The 22473-nt window shown below is 46.7% G+C and overlaps 1 protein-coding gene and 1 non-coding gene across 2 annotated transcripts in view; one reads left to right on the top strand and one right to left on the bottom strand.

The window, feature by feature from the left end:
* LOC139367768 (monocarboxylate transporter 5-like) overlaps positions 1-22473 on the bottom strand; it is a 59846-nt gene that overhangs the window by 10496 nt on the left and 26877 nt on the right. Inside the window, exon 8 of the mRNA XM_071106101.1 lies at positions 6445-6656. Within this exon, the coding sequence (XP_070962202.1) occupies positions 6445-6656 (212 nt within the window). The remainder of the gene's footprint in view (positions 1-6444; positions 6657-22473) is intronic.
* LOC139369029 (U7 small nuclear RNA) lies at positions 21762-21816 on the top strand. Its single transcript, XR_011627032.1, has one exon. It is a non-coding gene; the product is annotated as a U7 small nuclear RNA (small nuclear RNA).

Raw genomic sequence — 22473 nt, forward strand, 5'->3', positions numbered from 1 at the left:
GAGTCGCTGGTGCGCGATGAGACAAGGACACCCCTACCGACCAAGCCCTCCCTAACCCGGGCGACGCTAGGCCAATTGTGCGTCGCCCCACGGACCTCCCGGTCGCGGCCGGTTACGACAGAGCCTGGGCGCGAACCCAGGACTCTGATGGCACAGCTGGCGCTGCAGTACAGCGTCCTTAACCACTGCGCCACCCGGGAGGCAAGAGGTTGTTTTAATGGAAAGTTTTCTTAATCTTCTGTGAACCTGACTTTAACCCTTTCCAGCCGTCCATAAAATAATAGGAAATATGTTTCTGATGGTTGTCACGTCAAAATATCTGTGCTAAAATAACTTCTCACAAAATCTCCTTTTGATAGGTTACGATATCTATATTAATAATATATGATTGGTTTATGGGTTAAGGGGCAGGAATTAGGCTCTCTCTCAAAAGGAAAAACTCAACACGAAAATGGCTCATTTGATACTGCTGCCAGAGGGAGGCACCTCTCCCTTTCTCAATCTGACAGGTTGTGACAAAATGTGGCAAGGCCATCATTCAGATTTGGACAACAATAAGGTAAATAAACTGTGTATAATACATTTTTATGTTGGTAATGATAATATTTACATCTTAGAGTATTTGTTCTGAAAGACAAGATGACTCTGTGGAATGAAATTTTGACGCCTGGTGACCTAACTAGCTATCACACTGAGTAAACTTGAAAAGTAGAATCAGCTTGAAAGTGAGTTGACCATTTCTAAAGTAAAAATTAATATTATCTGATCAATGATATCGATATTTTTTAAAGTACATGAAAAGCTTTGAATCGGAAATGTAGTGTTAGCTATCTAGCAAGATTGCTTGCTAACCAGGATGGCTAGTTAGCCTGTGTTGGTCAAGTCAATCACCCAAGACGGAGCAAGGTAGCCTACTTCATTTAACTCGTCTTGTCTTTTGGGTGTTAATGTTTTCTTTGATAACTGTACAAAATAAAATGTATTTGTCATTAGATATTAGAGCTAAAAAAAAGTGACTGGCTAATGGTTATATTTTGTCCCTGGCTAGCCAGCCAAAAGAGAGAGGGTTGCTGTGAAGGAAAATTGAATGGCTATATTTTATATATTAAACCTTATGATAATAGCTTATAAATAATGACATTGTGGTGGTCAGCTTGGTAACTAAATGTTCCTGGTCTAGCTGGTTTGCTACTTAAAGGCATAAATTGGTCATAATATTTCAGTTATGGACTATCAGATAACATATAATTGCATTTCTCAAATGTGACTCATTTCAGAAAACTAGGTGTATGTCGCAAGTCACTACTTCACAGGAGAGGCACTTGAACGTAAAATACATGTTTTTATCAAAATGTGTTTTTTTGGCAGAAATGCCTTCTGGAACATGTGAACTTTCATGTGCTTTAATAACAAATGTGTATTCCATCCGTAAATACTTATTAAATTGTTAAATTACGAGCCTAGTTGGTTTAGCCATGAAAGAAAGCCAGGAACCTTCCAGCTAGCCATGATTGGCTGTGATAATGGATAGGCTGGACATGCCGGGAGATGAGTTTGGATTGGTCTGTCATGTAGCATGCTTCTGTCTATAACGTGAGCTCCATTCCACGGTCAGTGTGAACCGGCGTGACTTGACACAACGCTGGCCAAAACCAAATGAGTTAAATGGTCCCAGTCTGCCATGAAGCATTCATCCATGTATACCGGTAACCGTCTAGTTACATTTTCAGATATTATACGTTAAATTTTTTTGTCAGAAAGTAATTTTCATTGCAAGCTAAAGTTCACTAGCTAGCGAACTTTAGCTTGCTGGCTTGCTAGCAAACGTTACGTGTACAATCTGTGAAGTAATATTATTAGAATCAGAAATCCATTTGAATTGCTAGTTATAGCCTAATGTTAGCTAGCTAACATTAGACCTAGTTGGTTAGCTTTTTAGCTACCTGGAGATTCATACTACAGCTATGACAATGTTTGTATTGGTAGTAGTATGAGTTGGGATTATGCCGGTTCGTTGTTTAGATATCTAGCTAGCTACATATGTAAACAAAAAACTTCACTTTGCGAGTTGAATTAGCCAGGTGTGAGTTAGCCAGGTGTATTTTCACATGCCTAGACAATAGTGACCCATCTACTTAGCTAGATGTGGCTATGGGGTGGTTATAGCATTTCCTTCACATGACCCTTCAATTTAGACAAGTGTGTAAGGTAAGCGTCATCTAATAATTTTTATCTGGACACTTTCTGTTTTTGATATTGCTACTTTGGAAGTAACCATTTCACAGTACCATTTACACCTTCTGTATCCTGTGCATGTGACAAATAAACAAACACAGTAATGTGAAGAGCAACATGAACTGTACCAAAGTCAGATTAAGATATAAGCCAAGTATATTTTTACCTGGAGTTTTAAAGTTTTAAAGAATTCCTCATGAAGCTGGTTGAGAAAATACCAAGAGTGTGCTGTCATCCAGGCAAAGGGTGGCTACTTTGAAGACTCTAAAATCTATTTTGATTTGATTAACACTTTTTTGGTTACTACATGATTCCATATGAGTTATTTCATAGTTTTGATGTCTTCACTATTATTCTACAATGTAGAAAATAGTAAAAATTAAGAAAACCCCTTGAATGAGTAGGTGTGTCCAAACTCTTTACTGGTACTGTGTACTTAGATATCTCTCGCCTTGAATCTAAGTCTTTCTGTTCGTGCTCCACGTCCCTGTAAGTGTAAACGCTCTGTCTTGCCTGATAGCATGTTTCAGTCGTATGATGTTGATTACACCGGCACCGGAATCCATCCCTTTCAGGCCTGAACGTCCAGTTGGTTTAGATCTTGGCAGTGTACGTCAGGCAATCCTGTCGACCACTCAGGAAAGACTTAAGGGAGATAGACTTCTTCTTGTTTGTCACGCAGGCATTGGAGGGAGAGGTTTGTGGGTTCACAAATAGTCCAGGTTGGGGTATTGTTTTGGAGTGCCCGTCCTATGGTGATTCCCTCTGAGCGTGGCTAGAGGTTACACCTACAGAATTCGACCTGTTTCTTGGACTACTCATTTACACAGGATTTACCGAACTGCCTGACCTTCATTGATACTGGGGTACAAAGTCTTCTCGGGGTTCTTGGGCTAGATCTTTCATGTTGCTTAATCACTTCAAAGCTCTGTTGGCTGCTTTACACGTCGTGGATCCTGCCACTGAGGATAATACAGATAGGGTTTGAAAACTGCAGTACTTACTGCACCACCTGATAACAGACTTGTAAAAAGCTGTATCAGACAAACCAACAAATAGCCATTGATGAACACATGGTCAAATCCAAAGGGGCAATCATGATTCAAGCAGTATATGAAACGGAACTAGGTGGGGATTTAAATTATGTTTTGCTTCATCTGACACAGGCTACACTTAGACGTCAAAGTTTACACCAGCAGTCAGGATGGTCGTGTGGTTGAGGAATTAGACATGTGAAAACCAAGGTTAAAAAGTTTGGTTCGACAAATTTTATGCATCGTAAGTAGTCAGAGAACATGGGTTCAATGCATTTGGGACTTGTAGGGTAAACTGGAAACAGTTGCCTTGATGCATTTAAGTACTTTTAAAAGTGGGAGCGTCAAACCGAGTGGTGGAGATATGTGTTTGTGTAGGATAGTGGGCAATGTATCGGCCATACAGTGGAGAGACACACGTACTGTTGCTTGCCATTCCAATTTTCACAATGCAAATGATTCCACTCCAGTAACAAGGCTAGTCCAACAAGATGGTGTCCGGAATAGGGAAATGGTCCACCAGTCTGCTGGAATCCACAATTACAATCGACAGATGGGTGGGGTTGACAAGTCTGATCACTAGGCTACCCTGCCGCCCCAGATGGGTGGGGTTGACAAGTCTAACCACTAGGCTACCCTGCCGCCCCAGATGGGTGGGGTTGACAAGTCTAACCACTAGGCTACCCTGCCGCCCCAGATGGGTGGGGTTGACAAGTCTGATCCAGGTGATCAACTCCTACAATGTTTTGCAGAAGACCCAGAAGTTCACAGAACATTAGGATAGGATAGGATTCCAGAAAAATACCACCGGTCACTGAAACATCTGTAACTCATTCACAGTAAAAGGTATTTATGTTCTGATTTCAGATTATCAATTCTTACAAAATAAAGAAGACTCAATATGTTACAAGTTTTTCTCTATTGTCATGAGAAAGTTTTGTAAATGGCAAGTTGTTTGGGAGAAAAACATTGATTTTTGTTTAAGTTACACATTTTCACAGTTTTTTTTTCTTGACTGATTACAATGTGATTGTATGTCATATCATTTGAAAGAGCTGTTTCTTAGCTTTTAAAATATGTATCATGTTTTCATATAAAGTTTGACATCAGCAAATTATTCTAATTTATGCACGCTGAGGTCATGGTCCAGTATAAAATGTAAAATTCCCTCGAAGGAAGAACGTTGTTTCTTAAAACCTCTTGATACTAGCCATCCTGGATCCGGGATCGTGAATACAGCCTCAAGCTCATTACCATAACGCAACGTTAACTATTCATGAAAATCGCAAATGAAATGAAATAAATATGCTAGCTCTCAAGCTTAGCCTTTTGTTAACAACACTGTCATCTCAGATTTTCAAAATATGCTTTTCAACCATAGCAAAACAAGCATTTGTGTAACAGTATTGATAGCTAGCGTAGTATTTAGCGTAGCATTTAGCGTAGCATTCAGCGGGCAACATTTTCACAAAAACAAGAGACGCATTCAAATAAAATAATTTACCTTTGAAGAACTTCGGATGTTTTCAATGAGGAGACTCTCAGTTAGATAGCAAATGTTCAGTTTTTCCAAAAAGATTCTTTGTGTAGGAGAAATCGCTCCATTTTGTTCATCACATTTGGCTACCAAAAAAACCCGAAAATTCAGTCATCAAAACGCCTAACTTTTTTCCAAATTAATTCCATAATATCGACTGAAACATGGCAAACGTTGTTTAGAATCAATCCTCAAGGTGTTTTTCACATATCTCTTCGATGATATATCGTTCGTGGAAGTCTGGTTTCACCTCTGAATCACATGGAAGAATGCTTGCAGCTGAAGATTACGCACCAATTTCGACAAAGGACACCAGGCGGACACCTGGTAAATGTAGTCTCTTATGGTCAATCTTCCAATGATATGCCTACAAATACGTCACAATGCTGCAAACACCTTGGGGAAACGACAGAAAGTGTAGGCTCATTCCTTGCACATTCACAGCCATATAAGGAGACAATGGAAAACAGCGCCTCAAAAATGTTGCCCACTTCCTGTTTGAAGTTTCATCTTGGTTTCGCCTGTAGCATCAGTTCTGGGGCACTCACAGACAATATCTTTGCAGATTTGGAAACGCCAGAGTGTTTGCTTTCCAAAGCTGTCAATTATATGCATAGTCGAGCATCTTTTCGTGACAAAATATTGCGCTTAAAACGGGAACGTTTTTCATCCAAAAATGAAATACTGCCCCCAGAGGTTCAAGAGGTTACGTTTCTCTGAAACAAGGTAAAACACAATGTTTGTGTTTGGCCCCGCACCGACAGTTCCTGGGCTCAGTGAGGAGGTATTAAATTGAGGGAATGAATCCGAGCTTCACGCCTGTGGAAGGCGGGGCTTCCAGCAAGTCTTCCCATAGTATTTTGTACCTCATTTCCATCCTTCAGGAAACAATAGTTATATTCATGACATTACATTCTCAGACTGGGAAGGCATAGATCAGCAAACAGTGAACAGATCCTTCAAAGATCCTGTTAAGAATGGTTGGTCAGCACTTAAAAAAAAAAACTGTTCTCTCTCTCAATAGATATCACTAGGGATGCATTCTAAATCCGAATCAGAAAACATTATCGCTATGGAACAAATGGTACTAGCAATTTCTCAAGAAATCGCTCATCTCCCCTGTAATGGTTACTTTCTTTATCTTCATTGATTGGTGGATGGTATCTAGGTCACCTTGAAAGAAAATAAGAACTTGCACGCTTTTCCAGTATCAACAGTAGATTATTAAGTATTGACCTTGAATTGTCTCTCAGCTGAGACACTGCATAAGTAAGTTCACAGCAGTGTGCAAGTTATTTTCTTAAATTATACAATCTAATTATCCAGTGAGAAGTCATAGAAAATATGCAATTTTTTTAATATTATTAAATTGGAATTTCCGTGAATTGACTTAAGTTCTTCAAATCGACACCAACCCTTCTTACCAGGACAGGCAGTACCATGTAGCTCCCGCAGAACATGGACCCAAACACTGATATTGATATATTGTATGATTAGGCTTGTGTGTGTGTGTGTGTGTGTTGTTTTCTTACCAGGACGGGCAGTACCATGTAGCTCCCGCAGAACATGGACCCAAACACTGATATTGATATATTGTATGATTAGGCTTGTGTGTGTGTGTGTGTGTTGTTTTCTTACCAGGACAGGCAGTAGCAGTGCCATGTAACCGCCACAGAAGATGGCAAAGAAGACAGCGTAAACCATGAGCAGGATGTAGGTGTTAGCCAGCGGGGCAAACAGGTTGACCACTCCACACAGGATCAGGTAGGCCTTGTGGTAGTGGTACTTATGGAACGGGTTCTTATCCGCTAGCCAACCAGAGCCTAGCTGGGCTATAGTCTCTGTGATACCTGGAGGGAGAAGGAGAAGGGGGAAGGAGAGTGAGGGTGAAGGGGAGGGTGGGAGAGGAAGGGGAGGGAGAGGGGGTAGGGGGAAGGGGGGGAGAGGGGGTAGGGGGAAGGAGTTGGGGATGGAGAGGGGGAAGGAGTGGGGGGAGGGAGGGGGGGAGGAAGGGGAGGGAGAGGGGGTAGGGGGAAGGAGTGGGGGAGAGGGGGTAGGGGGAAGGAGTGGGGGGGGGAGGGGGGGAAGGAGAGGGGACAGAGAAAGAGAAGAAGGGGAGGGAGGGAGAAGGAGAGGGGACAGAGAATGAGAGGGGGAAGGAGAAAGAGAGGGAGAGGAGAAACATCTGTATTAGTCTGTATCAAGACTATTGATGACTTTAATGATGATTTTATATTATGTTCTTTCTCGTCAACGGATACTTTCATTACTCATGTACCTGTCCTATTTAAAGGTGGGTGGGCTGTTGAGTGAGTAGTGCCTTTGTCCAGGTTTCAATCAATCAGTAAATCAATCAGCTTTTTGAGAGAAAGAAAGAGAGAGACCAACCTCTATTAGAGAGAGGGAGAGTGACAGAGTGACAGAGAGAGAGATAGAGAGCGAGAGAGTGCAGCAGCAGTCTTCAAACATGATGTGTGACATCTGTGACATCCTCCATCTCAGTCTCCTCCCACTCAGTCTCCCACAGAGTTCCCATCTGGAGTCCCGTGTTCCGTCTCGTGTTGGAGAGAATGTCCAGGAACACGTTCCATTTAGCAGGACACCACGTAGTGGAACACTCCGACAGAGAGATATCTAGCCTGAGTGCCAGTCTGTTTGTGCTATTATTACAACTCCTTGTCACTCATTGTGATGTTTGGCTTGACTATGACAGCAATGGAGTAAACAAACTTCTCTTACATGTAGAATACAGAATGACAGTCACATAATTTCTATTTGTGATGTTTTTATCTGCAGGGTTCTACACAGTTTTCCTACTCAAGGTAAAGCAAGATACAGAGGTTAATTAGTGCAGTGGCTTATCACAAGCAACCGAGTGTTCCTTCATAATGCCCTTACAACCACTTACTCCAACCGCTGACGGCAACCGCCGACGGCAACCGCTGACGACAACAACAACAATTTACGACAACAACAGCTGACAACAGCTTACGCCAACGGCTGAATGTGGTAGACAAATCAATAGATAACAGCAAAACAAATATCTAATGAGTAGATAAGATCTGCATCAACTACTGTATTCGTGATCATCTGTCACATCGCAGCTATTGATTATGTTTTGAATTCATTAGTTCTAGTGGCTGATAATAACTGTGCATCTAGAATGGGTTAATCCCAAATGGCAGCCTATTCCCTATAAAGTACAGAACTTTGTGAACACAGATCTATGGTGCCTTTGTTAAAAATAGTGCAATATTTATATATATATGAAAAAGGGTGCCATTCGGGATTGTGGCCTCTCTCTCCTGTCGTCAATGTGAATGTGATAGCTGCTGCAGTGGCTGTATTGTCCCTGGGTTCAGAAATAGCTCTGGACAGGCGGGCAGCATCATCCCATTGATCAATTAAATGAAGTAAACAGGTCCCCCATCCCATGCAGTCAGATCAGTGCTAGTCTACGGCCCAAATGGCAGCCTATTGCCTATTCGGTGCACTACTGTTGTAGGGATTGGGATGCCATTTGGGACACAAACCACAGTGATTTCCACTATTGATGGAGTACTGCAGTGAGTGGACTTATTTTTTTTATTTAACTAGGCAAGTCAGTTAAGAACAAGTTCTTATTTTCAATGACGGCTTAGGAACAGTGGGTTAACTGCCTGTTCAGAACGACAGATTTGTACCTTGTCAGCTCTGGGATTTGAACTTGCAACCTTCCGGTTACTAGCCCAACGCTTGAACCACTAGGCTACCCAGCTCAGATACTCTGCAGCGTTATAGGGTTATCACAGTGTGAGGTTCTAGGAAAAAAAAGTTGAGCGATAGGTTTTTTTTAAGCTGGTAATCTTTTCTAGTCTTATTGATTGACAACGTCAACAGCCTTTATCAGAATGAGAGTGTAGTTGGCTCATGGTCTCAAGAAAGGCCATCAAAAACATGACTTAATAGAGAGGCGCCAACAGAGGTTCACTTCGCCATAGCTCGTTGGTCAAAGCCTATGTGGAAATTAAGGGTTTTATAGATAAATGACAAAAAATAATGTCTGAGGTAAACACAGGCTTAGGAGATCTTAAACATTTTGTTCTATGAGATATTCTTCATCAGCTAAAGTCACTTTTTGTGAGTTTTGAAGCACATGACGGCTTCATAATTCATAAAGGTCATGTTAACTGACTAATAAACTCAGCAAAAAAAAGACCCTGTCTTTCAAAGATAATTCGTAAAAATCTAAATAACTTCACAGATCTTCATTGCATAAGGTTTAAACACTGGTTCCCATGCTTGTTCAATAACCATAAACTATTAATGAACATGCACTTGTGGAACGGTCGTTAAGACACTAACAGCTTACAGACGGTAGGCAATTAAGGTCACAGTTATGAAAACTTAGGACACTAAAGAGGTATTTCTACTGACTCAGAAAAAACACCAAAAGAAAGATGCCCAGGGTTCCTGAACGTGCCTTAGGCATGCTGCAAGGAGGCATGAGGACGGCAGATGTGGCCATGGCAATAAATTGCAATGTCCGTACTGTGAGACCCTTAAGGCAGCGCTACAGGGAGACAGGACAGACAGCTGATCATCATCGAAGTGGCACAACATCTTCACAGGATCGGTACATCCGAACATCACACCTGTGGGACAGGTACAGGATGGCAACAACAACTGCCCGAGTTACACCAAAAACGCACAATCCCTCCATCAGTGCTCAGAATGTCCTCAATAGGCTGAGAGAGTCTGGACTGAGGGCTTGAAGGCCTGGTGTAAGGCAGGTCCTCACCAGACATTACTGGCAACAACGTCGCCTATGGGCACAAACCCACCGTCGCTGGACCAGACAGGACTGGCAAAAAGTGCTCTTCACTGACGAGTCGCGGTTTTGTCTCACCAGGGGTGATGGTCAGATTCCAGTGTATCGTCGAAGGAATGAGCGTTACACCGAGGCCAGTACTGTGGAGCGGGATCGATTTGGAGGTGGAGGGTCCATCATGGTCTGGGGCAGTGTGTCACAGCATCATCGGACTGAGCTTGTTGTCATTGCAGGCAATCTCAATGCTGTGCGTTACAGGGAAGACATCCTCCTCCCTCGTGTGCTACCCTTCCTGCAGGCTCATCCTGACATGACCCTCCAGCATGACAATGCCACCAGCTATACTGTTCGTTCTGTGCGTGATTTCCTGCAAGGCAGGAATGTCAGTGTTCTGCCATGGCCAGCAAAGAGCCCGGATCTCAATCCCATTGAGCACATCTGGGACCTGTTGGATCGGAGGGTGTGGGCTAGAGCCATTCCCCCCCAGAAATGTCCAGGAACTTGCAGGTGCCTTGGTGGATAAGTGTGGGGTAACATCTCACATCAAGAACCTGCAAATCTGGTGCAGTCCATGAGGAGGAGGTGCACTGCAATACTTAATGCAGCTGGTGGCCACACCAGATACTGACTGTACTTTTGATTTTTCAGTTGTTGAATCTTGTTATATTCCTACAAATATTTACACATTTTGTTTGCTGAAAATAAACGCAGTTGACAGTGAGAGTTTAGTATATCATAGAACAAAACATGACGGCTTCATAATTCATAAAGGTCATGTTAACTGACTAATAGTATCACATAGGCTTACTAGATCTGATATGTTTTCTTCTATGTTAACCTCAGACTTCATTTTCAGCATTTATCCCACAACCCTCCTAAGACCCCATTCATTTCCCCATAGGCTTTGACCAATGAGCCATGGGTAACTAATTTCATTTTTCCTCCCCTCCGGAGAACAGACTAGCCCCGAGGTTGTTCCCCCTCCGGAGAACAGACTAGCCCCGAGGTTGTTCCCCCTCCGGAGAACAGACTAGCCCTGACGTTGTTCCCCCTCCAGAGAACAGACTAGCCCCGAGGTTGTTCCCCCTCCGGAGAACAGACTAGCCCTGAGGTTCTTCCCCCTCCGGAGAACAGACCAGCCCTGAGGTTCTTCCCCCTCCGGAGAACAGACTAGCCCCGAGGTTGTTCCCCCTCCGGAGAACAGACTAGCCCTGACGTTGTTCCCCCTCCGGAGAACAGACCAACCCTGACGTTGTTCCCCCTCCGGAGAACAGACCAGCCCTGAGGTTCTTCCCCCTCCGGAGAACAGACTAGCCTTGAGGTTCTTCCCCCTCCGGAGAACAGACCAGCCCTGAGGTTCTTCCCCCTCCGGAGAACAGACTAGCCTTGAGGTTCTTCCCCCTCCGGAGAACAGACCAGCCCTGAGGTTCTTCCCCCTCCGGAGAACAGACTAGCCTTGAGGTTCTTCCCCCTCCGGAGAACAGACTAGCCTTGAGGTTCTTCCCCCTCCGGAGAACAGACTAGCCTTGAGGTTCTTCCCCCTCCGGAGAACAGACTAGCCTTGAGGTTCTTCCCCCTCCGGAGAACAGACTAGCCTTGAGGTTCTTCCCCCTCCGGAGAACAGACTAGCCTTGAGGTTCTTCCCCCTCCGGAGAACAGACTAGCCCTGAGGTTCTTCCCCCTCCGGAGAACAGACCAGCCCTGAGGTTCTTCCCCCTCCGGAGAACAGACTAGCCCTGAGGTTCTTCCCCCTCCGGAGAACAGACTAGCCCTGAGGTTCTTCCCCCTCCGGAGAACAGACTAGCCCCGAGGTTGTTCCCCCTCCGGAGAACAGACTAGCCCTGACGTTGTTCCCCCTCCGGAGAACAGACCAACCCTGACGTTGTTCCCCCTCCGGAGAACAGACCAGCCCTGAGGTTCTTCCCCCTCCGGAGAACAGACTAGCCCTGGTGTTGTTCCCCCTCCGGAGAACAGACTAGCCCTGAGGTTCTTCCCCCTCCGGAGAACAGACTAGCCCCGAGGTTGTTCCCCCTCCGGAGAACAGACTAGCCCTGACGTTGTTCCCCCTCCGGAGAACAGACCAACCCTGACGTTGTTCCCCCTCCGGAGAACAGACCAGCCCTGAGGTTGTTCCCCCTCCGGAGAACAGACTAGCCTTGAGGTTCTTCCCCCTCCGGAGAACAGACCAGCCCTGAGGTTGTTCCCCCTCCGGAGAACAGACTAGCCCCGAGGTTCTTCCCCCTCCGGAGAACAGACTAGCCCTGACGTTGTTCCCCCTCCGGAGAACAGACCAACCCTGACGTTGTTCCCCCTCCGGAGAACAGGCCAGCCCTGAGGTTCTTCCCCCTCCGGAGAACAGACTAGCCTTGAGGTTCTTCCCCCTCCGGAGAACAGACCAGCCCTGAGGTTGTTCCCCCTCCGGAGAACAGACTAGCCTTGAGGTTCTTCCCCCTCCGGAGAACAGACTAGCCTTGAGGTTCTTCCCCCTCCGGAGAACAGACCAGCCCTGAGGTTGTTCCCCCTCCGGAGAACAGACTAGCCTTGAGGTTCTTCCCCCTCCGGAGAACAGACTAGCCCTGAGGTTCTTCCCCCTCCGGAGAACAGACTAGCCCTGGTGTTGTTCCCCCTCCGGAGAACAGACTAGCCTTGAGGTTCTTCCCCCTCCGGAGAACAGACTAGCCCCGAGGTTGTTCCCCCTCCGGAGAACAGACTAGCCCTGACGTTGTTCCCCCTCCGGAGAACAGACCAACCCTGACGTTGTTCCCCCTCCGGAGAACAGACCAGCCCTGAGGTTGTTCCCCCTCCGGAGAACAGACTAGCCTTGAGGTTCTTCCCCCTCCGGAGAACAGACCAGCCCTGAGGTTGTTCCCCCTCCGGAGAACAGACTAGCCCCGAGGTTCTTCCCCCTCCGGAGAACAGACTAGCCCTGACGTTGTTCCCCCTCCGGAGAACAGACCAACCCTGACGTTGTTCCCCCTCCGGAGAACAGACCAGCCCTGAGGTTCTTCCCCCTCCGGAGAACAGACTAGCCTTGAGGTTCTTCCCCCTCCGGAGAACAGACCAGCCCTGAGGTGTTTCCCCCTCCGGAGAACAGACTAGCCTTGAGGTTCTTCCCCCTTCGGAGAACAGACCAGCCCTGAGGTTGTTCCCCCTCCGGAGAACAGACTAGCCTTGAGGTTCTTCCCCCTCCGGAGAACAGACTAGCCTTGAGGTTCTTCCCCCTCCGGAGAACAGACTAGCCCCGAGGCTGTTCCCCCTCCGGAGAACAGACCAGCCCTGAGGTTGTTCCCCCTCCGGAGAACAGACTAGCCTTGAGGTTCTTCCCCCTTCGGAGAACAGACCAGCCCTGAGGTTGTTCCCCCTCCGGAGAACAGACTAGCCTTGAGGTTCTTCCCCCTCCGGAGAACAGACCAGCCCTGAGGTTGTTCCCCCTCCGGAGAACAGACTAGCCTTGAGGTTCTTCCCCCTCCGGAGAACAGACTAGCCTTGAGGTTCTTCCCCATCCGGAGAACAGACCAGCCCTGAGGTTGTTCCCCCTTCGGAGAACAGACTAGCCCCGAGGTTGTTCCCCCTCCGGAGAACAGACTAGCCCTGAGGTTCTTCCCCCTCCGGAGAACAGACTAGCCCCGAGGTTGTTCCCCCTCCGGAGAACAGACTAGCCTTGAGGTTGTTCCCCCTCCGGAGAACAGACTAGCCCCGAGGTTCTTCCCCCTCCGGAGAACAGACTAGCCCTGACGTTCTTCCCCCTCCGGAGAACAGACTAGCCCTGACGTTCTTCCCCCTCCGGAGAACAGACTAGCCCTGAGGTTCTTCCCCCTCCGGAGAACAGACTAGCCCTGAGGTTCTTCCCCCTCCGGAGAACAGACTAGCCCTGAGGTTCTTCCCCCTCCGGAGAACAGACTAGCCCTGAGGTTCTTCCCCCTCCGGAGAACAGACTAGCCCTGACGTTCTTCCCCCTCCGGAGAACAGACTAGCCCTGAGGTTCTTCCCCCTCCGGAGAACAGACTAGCCCCGAGGTTCTTCCCCCTCCGGAGAACAGACTAGCCCTGAGGTTCTTCCCCCTCCGGAGAACAGACTAGCCCCGAGGTTCTTCCCCCTCCGGAGAACAGACTAGCCTTGAGGTTGTTCCCCCTCCGGAGAACAGACCAGCCCTGAGGTTGTTCCCCCTCCGGAGAACAGACCAACCCTGACGTTGTTCCCCCTCCGGAGAACAGACTAGCCCTGGTGTTTTTTGTCTGTTTTACTCACAGCAGGTTGGTGGATTATTTTTATTTTTTTTACAGCTGTTTCGGAAGAAACGCAGGACAATGGGTTTCAATAGAGCTGCCTCTCTCTCTCTAGCCTGGTCCCAGATCAGTTTGTGCCATCTTGCCAACTTATGACAACTCAAGACCCCACATGAAAAAAAATGCTACAGTTTACTATAGAATACTACACTACTTACTATAGAATTCTATACTAAACTGTATTATACTGTAGAATACTACATTACTGTAGTATCCCTCAATCACGTGTAGTACTTACTATAGTATGTGGTAGTATACTGTAGAATACTATAGTAAATACTACACGGACTGTTATTAGATCTTCAACCAAAACTTGGTATTAAATCCAGGGATCCTGAGTTTACAAATAACAACAAAACAAAAAAAAAGTTTATTTATTTAATTAATTAAACAGAGTTAAGAAACACCCAATGTCCCCTGTGTGGAAAAAGTAATTGCCCACTTACACTCAATGTCGTGCCACCTTTAGCTGAAATGACTGCAACCAAACGCTTCCTGTAGTTGTTGATCAGTCTCTCACATGTCATCCAAAAAGTTCAATGAATTTAGCCAAAAAAAGCACCTGGAAGCACCCGGATGATGATCAAAACTCTTGGAAGAATGTTCTATGGACAGTATAACTTTTTAGAAGACATGGGTCCCGTTATGTCTGGCAAAAACCAAACACGGCATTCCATAGTAAGAGCATCATACGTGATGGTTTGGGGTCAGCATGGTGGTAGTGTGATGGTTTGGGGTCAGCATGGTGGTAGTGTGATGGTTTGGGGTTAGCATGGTGGTAGTGTGATGGTTTGGGGTCAGCATGGTGGTAGTGTGATGGTTTGGGGTCAGCATGGTGGTAGTGTGATGGTTTGGGGTCAGCATGGTGGTAGTGTGATGGTTTGGGGTCAGCATGGTGGTAGTGTGATGGTTTGGGGTCAGCATGGTGGTAGTGTGATGGTTTGGGGTCAGCATGGTGGTAGTGTGATGGTTTGGGGTCAGCATGGTGGTAGTGTGATGGTTTGGGGTCAGCATGGTGGTAGTGTGATGGTTTGGGGTCAGCATGGTGGTAGTGTGATGGTTTGGGGTCAGCATGGTGGTAGTGTGATGGTTTGGGGTCAGCATGGTGGTAGTGTGATGGTTTGGGGTCAGCATGGTGGTAGTGTGATGGTTTGGGGTCAGCATGGTGGTAGTGTGATGGTTTGGGGTCAGCATGGTGGTAGTGTGATGGTTTGGGGTCAGCATGGTGGTAGTGTGATGGTTTGGGGTCAGCATGGTGGTAGTGTGATGGTTTGGGGTCAGCATGGTGGTAGTGTGATGGTTTGGGGTCAGCATGGTGGTAGTGTGATGGTTTGGGGTCAGCATGGTGGTAGTGTGATGGTTTGGGGTCAGCATGGTGGTAGTGTGATGGTTTGGGGTCAGCATGGTGGTAGTGTGATGGTTTGGGGTCAGCATGGTGGTAGTGTGATGGTTTGGGGTCAGCATGGTGGTAGTGTGATGGTTTGGGGTCAGCATGGTGGTAGTGTGATGGTTTGGGGTCAGCATGGTGGTAGTGTGATGGTTTGGGGTCAGCATGGTGGTAGTGTGATGGTTTGGGGTCGGCATGGTGGTAGTGTGATGGTTTGGGGTCAGCATGGTGGTAGTGTGATGGTTTGGGGTCAGCATGGTGGTAGTGTGATGGTTTGGGGTCAGCATGGTGGTAGTGTGATGGTTTGGGGTCAGCATGGTGGTAGTGTGATGGTTTGGGGTCAGCATGGTGGTAGTGTGATGGTTTGGGGTCAGCATGGTGGTAGTGTGATGGTTTGGGGTCAGCATGGTGGTAGTGTGATGGTTTGGGGTCAGCATGGTGGTAGTGTGATGGTTTGGGGTCAGCATGGTGGTAGTGTGATGGTTTGGGGTCAGCATGGTGGTAGTGTGATGGTTTGGGGTCAGCATGGTGGTAGTGTGATGGTTTGGGGTCAGCATGGTGGTAGTGTGATGGTTTGGGGTCAGCATGGTGGTAGTGTGATGGTTTGGGGTCAGCATGGTGGTAGTGTGATGGTTTGGGGTCAGCATGGTGGTAGTGTGATGGTTTGGGGTCAGCATGGTGGTAGTGTGATGGTTTGGGGTCAGCATGGTGGTAGTGTGATGGTTTGGGGTCAGCATGGTGGTAGTGTGATGGTTTGGGGTCAGCATGGTGGTAGTGTGATGGTTTGGGGTCAGCATGGTGGTAGTGTGATGGTTTGGGGTCAGCATGGTGGTAGTGTGATGGTTTGGGGTCAGCATGGTGGTAGTGTGATGGTTTGGGGTCAGCATGGTGGTAGTGTGATGGTTTGGGGTCAGCATGGTGGTAGTGTGATGGTTTGGGGTCAGCATGGTGGTAGTGTGATGGTTTGGGGTCAGCATGGTGGTAGTGTGATGGTTTGGGGTCAGCATGGTGGTAGTGTGATGGTTTGGGGTCAGCATGGTGGTAGTGTGATGGTTTGGGGTCAGCATGGTGGTAGTGTGATGGTTTGGGGTCAGCATGGTGGTAGTGTGATGGTTTGGGGTCAGCATGGTGGTAGTGTGATGGTTTGGGGTCAGCATGGTGGTAGTGTGATGGTTTGGGGTCAGCATGGTGGTAGTGTGATGGTTTGGGGTCAGCATGGTGGTAGTGTGATGGTTTGGGGTCATGGTGGTAGTGTGATGGTTTGGGGTCAGCATGGTGGTAGTGTGATGGTTTGGGGTCAGCATGGTGGTAGTGTGATGGTTTGGGGTCAGCATGGTGGTAGTGTGATGGTTTGGGGTCAGCATGGTGGTAGTGTGATGGTTTGGGGTCAGCATGGTGGTAGTGTGATGGTTTGGGGTCAGCATGGTGGTAGTGTGATGGTTTGGGGTCAGCATGGTGGTAGTGTGATGGTTTGGGGTCAGCATGGTGGTAGTGTGATGGTTTGGGGTCAGCATGGTGGTAGTGTGATGGTTTGGGGTCAGCATGGTGGTAGTGTGATGGTTTGGGGTCAGCATGGTGGTAGTGTGATGGTTTGGGGTCAGCATGGTGGTAGTGTGATGGTTTGGGGTCAGCATGGTGGTAGTGTGATGGTTTGGGGTCAGCATGGTGGTAGTGTGATGGTTTGGGGTCAGCATGGTGGTAGTGTGATGGTTTGGGGTCAGCATGGTGGTAGTGTGATGGTTTGGGGTCAGCATGGTGGTAGTGTGATGGTTTGGGGTCAGCATGGTGGTAGTGTGATGGTTTGGGGTCAGCATGGTGGTAGTGTGATGGTTTGGGGTCAGCATGGTGGTAGTGTGATGGTTTGGGGTCAGCATGGTGGTAGTGTGATGGTTTGGGGTCAGCATGGTGGTAGTGTGATGGTTTGGGGTCAGCATGGTGGTAGTGTGATGGTTTGGGGTCAGCATGGTGGTAGTGTGATGGTTTGGGGTCAGCATGGTGGTAGTGTGATGGTTTGGGGTCAGCATGGTGGTAGTGTGATGGTTTGGGGTCAGCATGGTGGTAGTGTGATGGTTTGGGGTCAGCATGGTGGTAGTGTGATGGTTTGGGGTCAGCATGGTGGTAGTGTGATGGTTTGGGGTCAGCATGGTGGTAGTGTGATGGTTTGGGGTCAGCATGGTGGTAGTGTGATGGTTTGGGGTCAGCATGGTGGTAGTGTGATGGTTTGGGGTCAGCATGGTGGTAGTGTGATGGTTTGGGGTCAGCATGGTGGTAGTGTGATGGTTTGGGGTCAGCATGGTGGTAGTGTGATGGTTTGGGGTCAGCATGGTGGTAGTGTGATGGTTTGGGGTCAGCATGGTGGTAGTGTGATGGTTTGGGGTCAGCATGGTGGTAGTGTGATGGTTTGGGGTCAGCATGGTGGTAGTGTGATGGTTTGGGGTCAGCATGGTGGTAGTGTGATGGTTTGGGGTCAGCATGGTGGTAGTGTGATGGTTTGGGGTCAGCATGGTGGTAGTGTGATGGTTTGGGGTCAGCATGGTGGTAGTGTGATGGTTTGGGGTCAGCATGGTGGTAGTGTGATGGTTTGGGGTCAGCATGGTGGTAGTGTGATGGTTTGGGGTCAGCATGGTGGTAGTGTGATGGTTTGGGGTCAGCATGGTGGTAGTGTGATGGTTTGGGGTCAGCATGGTGGTAGTGTGATGGTTTGGGGTCAGCATGGTGGTAGTGTGATGGTTTGGGGTCAGCATGGTGGTAGTGTGATGGTTTGGGGTCAGCATGGTGGTAGTGTGATGGTTTGGGGTCAGCATGGTGGTAGTGTGATGGTTTGGGGTCAGCATGGTGGTAGTGTGATGGTTTGGGGTCAGCATGGTGGTAGTGTGATGGTTTGGGGTCAGCATGGTGGTAGTGTGATGGTTTGGGGTCAGCATGGTGGTAGTGTGATGGTTTGGGGTCAGCATGGTGGTAGTGTGATGGTTTGGGGTCAGCATGGTGGTAGTGTGATGGTTTGGGGTCAGCATGGTGGTAGTGTGATGGTTTGGGGTCAGCATGGTGGTAGTGTGATGGTTTGGGGTCAGCATGGTGGTAGTGTGATGGTTTGGGGTCAGCATGGTGGTAGTGTGATGGTTTGGGGTCAGCATGGTGGTAGTGTGATGGTTTGGGGTCAGCATGGTGGTAGTGTGATGGTTTGGGGTCAGCATGGTGGTAGTGTGATGGTTTGGGGTCAGCATGGTGGTAGTGTGATGGTTTGGGGTCAGCATGGTGGTAGTGTGATGGTTTGGGGTCAGCATGGTGGTAGTGTGATGGTTTGGGGTCAGCATGGTGGTAGTGTGATGGTTTGGGGTCAGCATGGTGGTAGTGTGATGGTTTGGGGTCAGCATGGTGGTAGTGTGATGGTTTGGGGTCAGCATGGTGGTAGTGTGATGGTTTGGGGTCAGCATGGTGGTAGTGTGATGGTTTGGGGTCAGCATGGTGGTAGTGTGATGGTTTGGGGTCAGCATGGTGGTAGTGTGATGGTTTGGGGTCAGCATGGTGGTAGTGTGATGGTTTGGGGTCAAGCATGGTGGTAGTGTGATGGTTTGGGGTCAGCATGGTGGTAGTGTGATGGTTTGGGGTCAGCATGGTGGTAGTGTGATGGTTTGGGGTCAGCATGGTGGTAGTGTGATGGTTTGGGGTCAGCATGGTGGTAGTGTGATGGTTTGGGGTCAGCATGGTGGTAGTGTGATGGTTTGGGGTCAGCATGGTGGTAGTGTGATGGTTTGGGGTCAGCATGGTGGTAGTGTGATGGTTTGGGGTTGGTGGTAGTGTGATGGTTTGGGGTCAGCATGGTGGTAGTGTGATGGTTTGGGGTCAGCATGGTGGTAGTGTGATGGTTTGGGGTCAGCATGGTGGTAGTGTGATGGTTTGGGGTCAGCATGGTGGTAGTGTGATGGTTTGGGGTTGCTTTGCTGCCTCAGGACCTGGACAAATGTGCATGTGTCTGCTCAAATGGTCAGAAACAGACTCCATGAGGGTGGTATGAGGGCCCGACATCCACAGGTGGGGGTTGTGCTTACAGCCCAACACCGTGCAGGACTTGGCATTTGCCAGAGAACACCAAGGTTGGCAAATTCACCAATCTGGCGCCCTGTGCTCTTCATAGATGAAAGCAGGTTCACACTGAGCACATGTGACAGACGTGACAGTCTGGAGACGCCGTGGAGAATGTTCTGCTGCCTGCAACATCCTCCAGCATGACCGGTTTGGTGGTGGGTCAGGCGGTGGGTCAGTCCTGGTGTGGGGTGGCATTTCTTTGGGGGGCCAGAGGTAGCCTGACTGCCATTAGGTACAGAGATGAGATCCTTAGACCCCTTGTGAGACCATATGCTGGTGCGGTTGGCCCTGGGTTCCTCCTAATGCAAGACAATGCTAGACCTCATGTGGCTGGAGTGTGTCAGCAGTTCCTGCAAGAGGAAGGCATTGATGCTATGGACTGGCCCGCCCATTCCCCAGACTTGAATCCAATTGAGCACATCTGGGACATCATGTCTCTCTCCATCCACCAACGCCACGTTGCACCACAGACTGTCCAGGAGTTGGCAGATGCTTTAGTCCAGGTCTGGGAGGAGATCCCTCAGGAGACCATCCGCCACCTCATCAGGAGCATGCCCAGGCGTTGTAGGGAGGTCATACAAGCATTTCGCTACACTCGCATTAACATCTGCTAACCATGTGTATGTGACAAATAACATTTTATTTGATTTACAGGCACGTGGAGGCCACACACACTACTGAGCCTCATTTTGACTTGTTTTAAGGACATTACATCAAAGTTGGATCAGCCTGTAGTGTGTTTTTCCACTTTAATTTTGAGTGTGACTCCAAATCCAGACCTCCATGGGTTGATAAATTAGATTTTCATTGATAATTTTTGTGTGATTTTGTTGTCAGCACATTCAACTATGTAAAGAAAAAAAGTATTTAATAAGAATATTGTATTCATTCAGATCTAGGATGTGTTATTTTAGTGTTCCCTTTATTTTTTTGAGCAGTGTATGTATATATATATATATATATATATATATATATATATATATATATATATATTTATATATATATATATATATTTTTACCCCTCTACTAATAGCTGCCCTTCTTTGCAAGGCATTGGAAAACCTCCCTGGTCTTTGTCGTTGAATCTGTACTTGAAATTCACTGCTCGACTAAGGGACATTACATATAATGTGTGGGGTACAGAGACTGGGTTTTCATTCGAAAACATCATTATTGCACACGGAGTGAGTTCATGCCACTTATTATGTGACTTGTTCAGCAAATTGTTAATCCTGAAGTTATTTAGGCATGCCATAACAAAGGGGTTGAATACTTATTGACTTAAGACTTTTCAGCTTTTCAGCTTTTGTTTACTAATTAATTAAAAAAATATATTCTAAAAACATAATTCAAGTTTGACATTATGGGGTGTGTAGATCAGTGACACAACATCTGCAAAAACATCAAGGGGTGTGAATACTTTCTGAAGGCACTGCATACTACAGTTTTCATTACTACAGTATTTATACTACAGTTACCTGTAAATACTACAGTATTCACTGCAGTGTTGTTAATGACTTTGGTCCGTAAAAAACTACAGTGAATACTATAGTATTTACAGTATATCATAGTATACTATAGTATGTTTTCATGTGGGACAGCACAAACAGATTTGGAACCAGGATCTCTCTCTCTCTCTCTCTCTCTCTCTCTCTCTCCACTTCCTGGAAGCCAAACGGCTTGGGAATGGGAAGTCACAGATGTTTGTGAGGCTCTCACTTCTGTCAGTCATCCAGCCAGAAAAGACAGGCATGTGTTATAGTGCTACACGCCTCCCAGCGATAACCCTTAACAAGCTAAAGGTCCAACTACAAGGCAGAAGGATTGCTTTTCAATTCCTCTCACTTCAAACAGACATTTAATCAAATAAAATGTATTTTATAAAGCCTGTTTTATATCGGCAGGTGTCACAAAGTGCTGGTGAGGTTTCCCTGTTAAAGCAGCCCACATGAAAAAAATACTACAGTTTTCTATAAAATACTACAGTACTTACTATAGAATTCTATAGTAAACTGTATCCCTCAATCATGTGTAGTACTTACTATAGAATGTTGTAGTATCCTGTAGAATACTACAGTAAATACTACAGTGTTATCTGCAACAAAAAACACTGTAGTAAATACTACAGTAAATACTACAGTAAATACTACAGTAAATACTACAGTAATGTCCACAAAAACATTTCCCTTTTTTTTAACTATAGTAAACGCTACAGCATTTAATGTGCATGTACCCTGCTCATTTCCTTCCCCCATGTCGCAATTTGTGGCACCCAGAGGTGAGAAACCTGCGTGCCAAGTATTGTGTTCCCTACAGGTTATTTAAAAAAAAGCAGAAGCACTGAACTATCTGTTCAGACCCCAGTCATACATACCTACAGATTCTGGAAAATTAGCTCTTTGAGAGTTTCTCCAGTAGGTTTCCTGAAAAGAGAAACCCTCCACTTCTATGTCAAAAAAAAATATATAGTAAATACTACAGTAATATCCATAAAAACACTACAGTAAATACTACAGTATACTCAAGTCTGCAAATACTACATTATAAACTGGGTGGTTCAAGCCCCGAATGCTGATTGGGATGACATATTTTTACTGCTCTAATTACGTTGCTAGCCAGTTTATAATAGCAACAAGGCACCTCAGGGGTTTGTGGTATATTGCCAATATACCACGGCTAAGGGCTGTATCCAGGCATGGAGAACCTTAGTGGATGGCCTATGCTCTGAGTTAAACACAGTGAGGTCTTTAGTCCACAAAAACACTACAGTGAATACTACAGTAAAGTCCGCAAAAACACTACAGTGAATAGTCTAGTTTTTATACCATAGTATACTGTAGTATTTTTTAAATGTTGGAGGGTTTTAAACCACGTTAGTCAGTCCTCTTCCCCCCCCCCAGTCTTTCTCATTACTAAACAATCTCTGTTGGCTCATCTCCCCATCTATTTTTATAAACATAACCACCTCAATGATTATGAGGGAACAATATCAACCAGGCACTTCAACATTGGACAAAAAAAATTTATAAATCGTAATGCCCTCCTGTCGCCACGGCAACCGATTTTACACACTAAGCCGTTGCCTAGCGACCCCAGTG

This window comes from Oncorhynchus clarkii, chromosome 16, assembly GCF_045791955.1.
Source record: "Oncorhynchus clarkii lewisi isolate Uvic-CL-2024 chromosome 16, UVic_Ocla_1.0, whole genome shotgun sequence".
Lineage (NCBI taxonomy): Eukaryota > Metazoa > Chordata > Actinopteri > Salmoniformes > Salmonidae > Oncorhynchus > Oncorhynchus clarkii.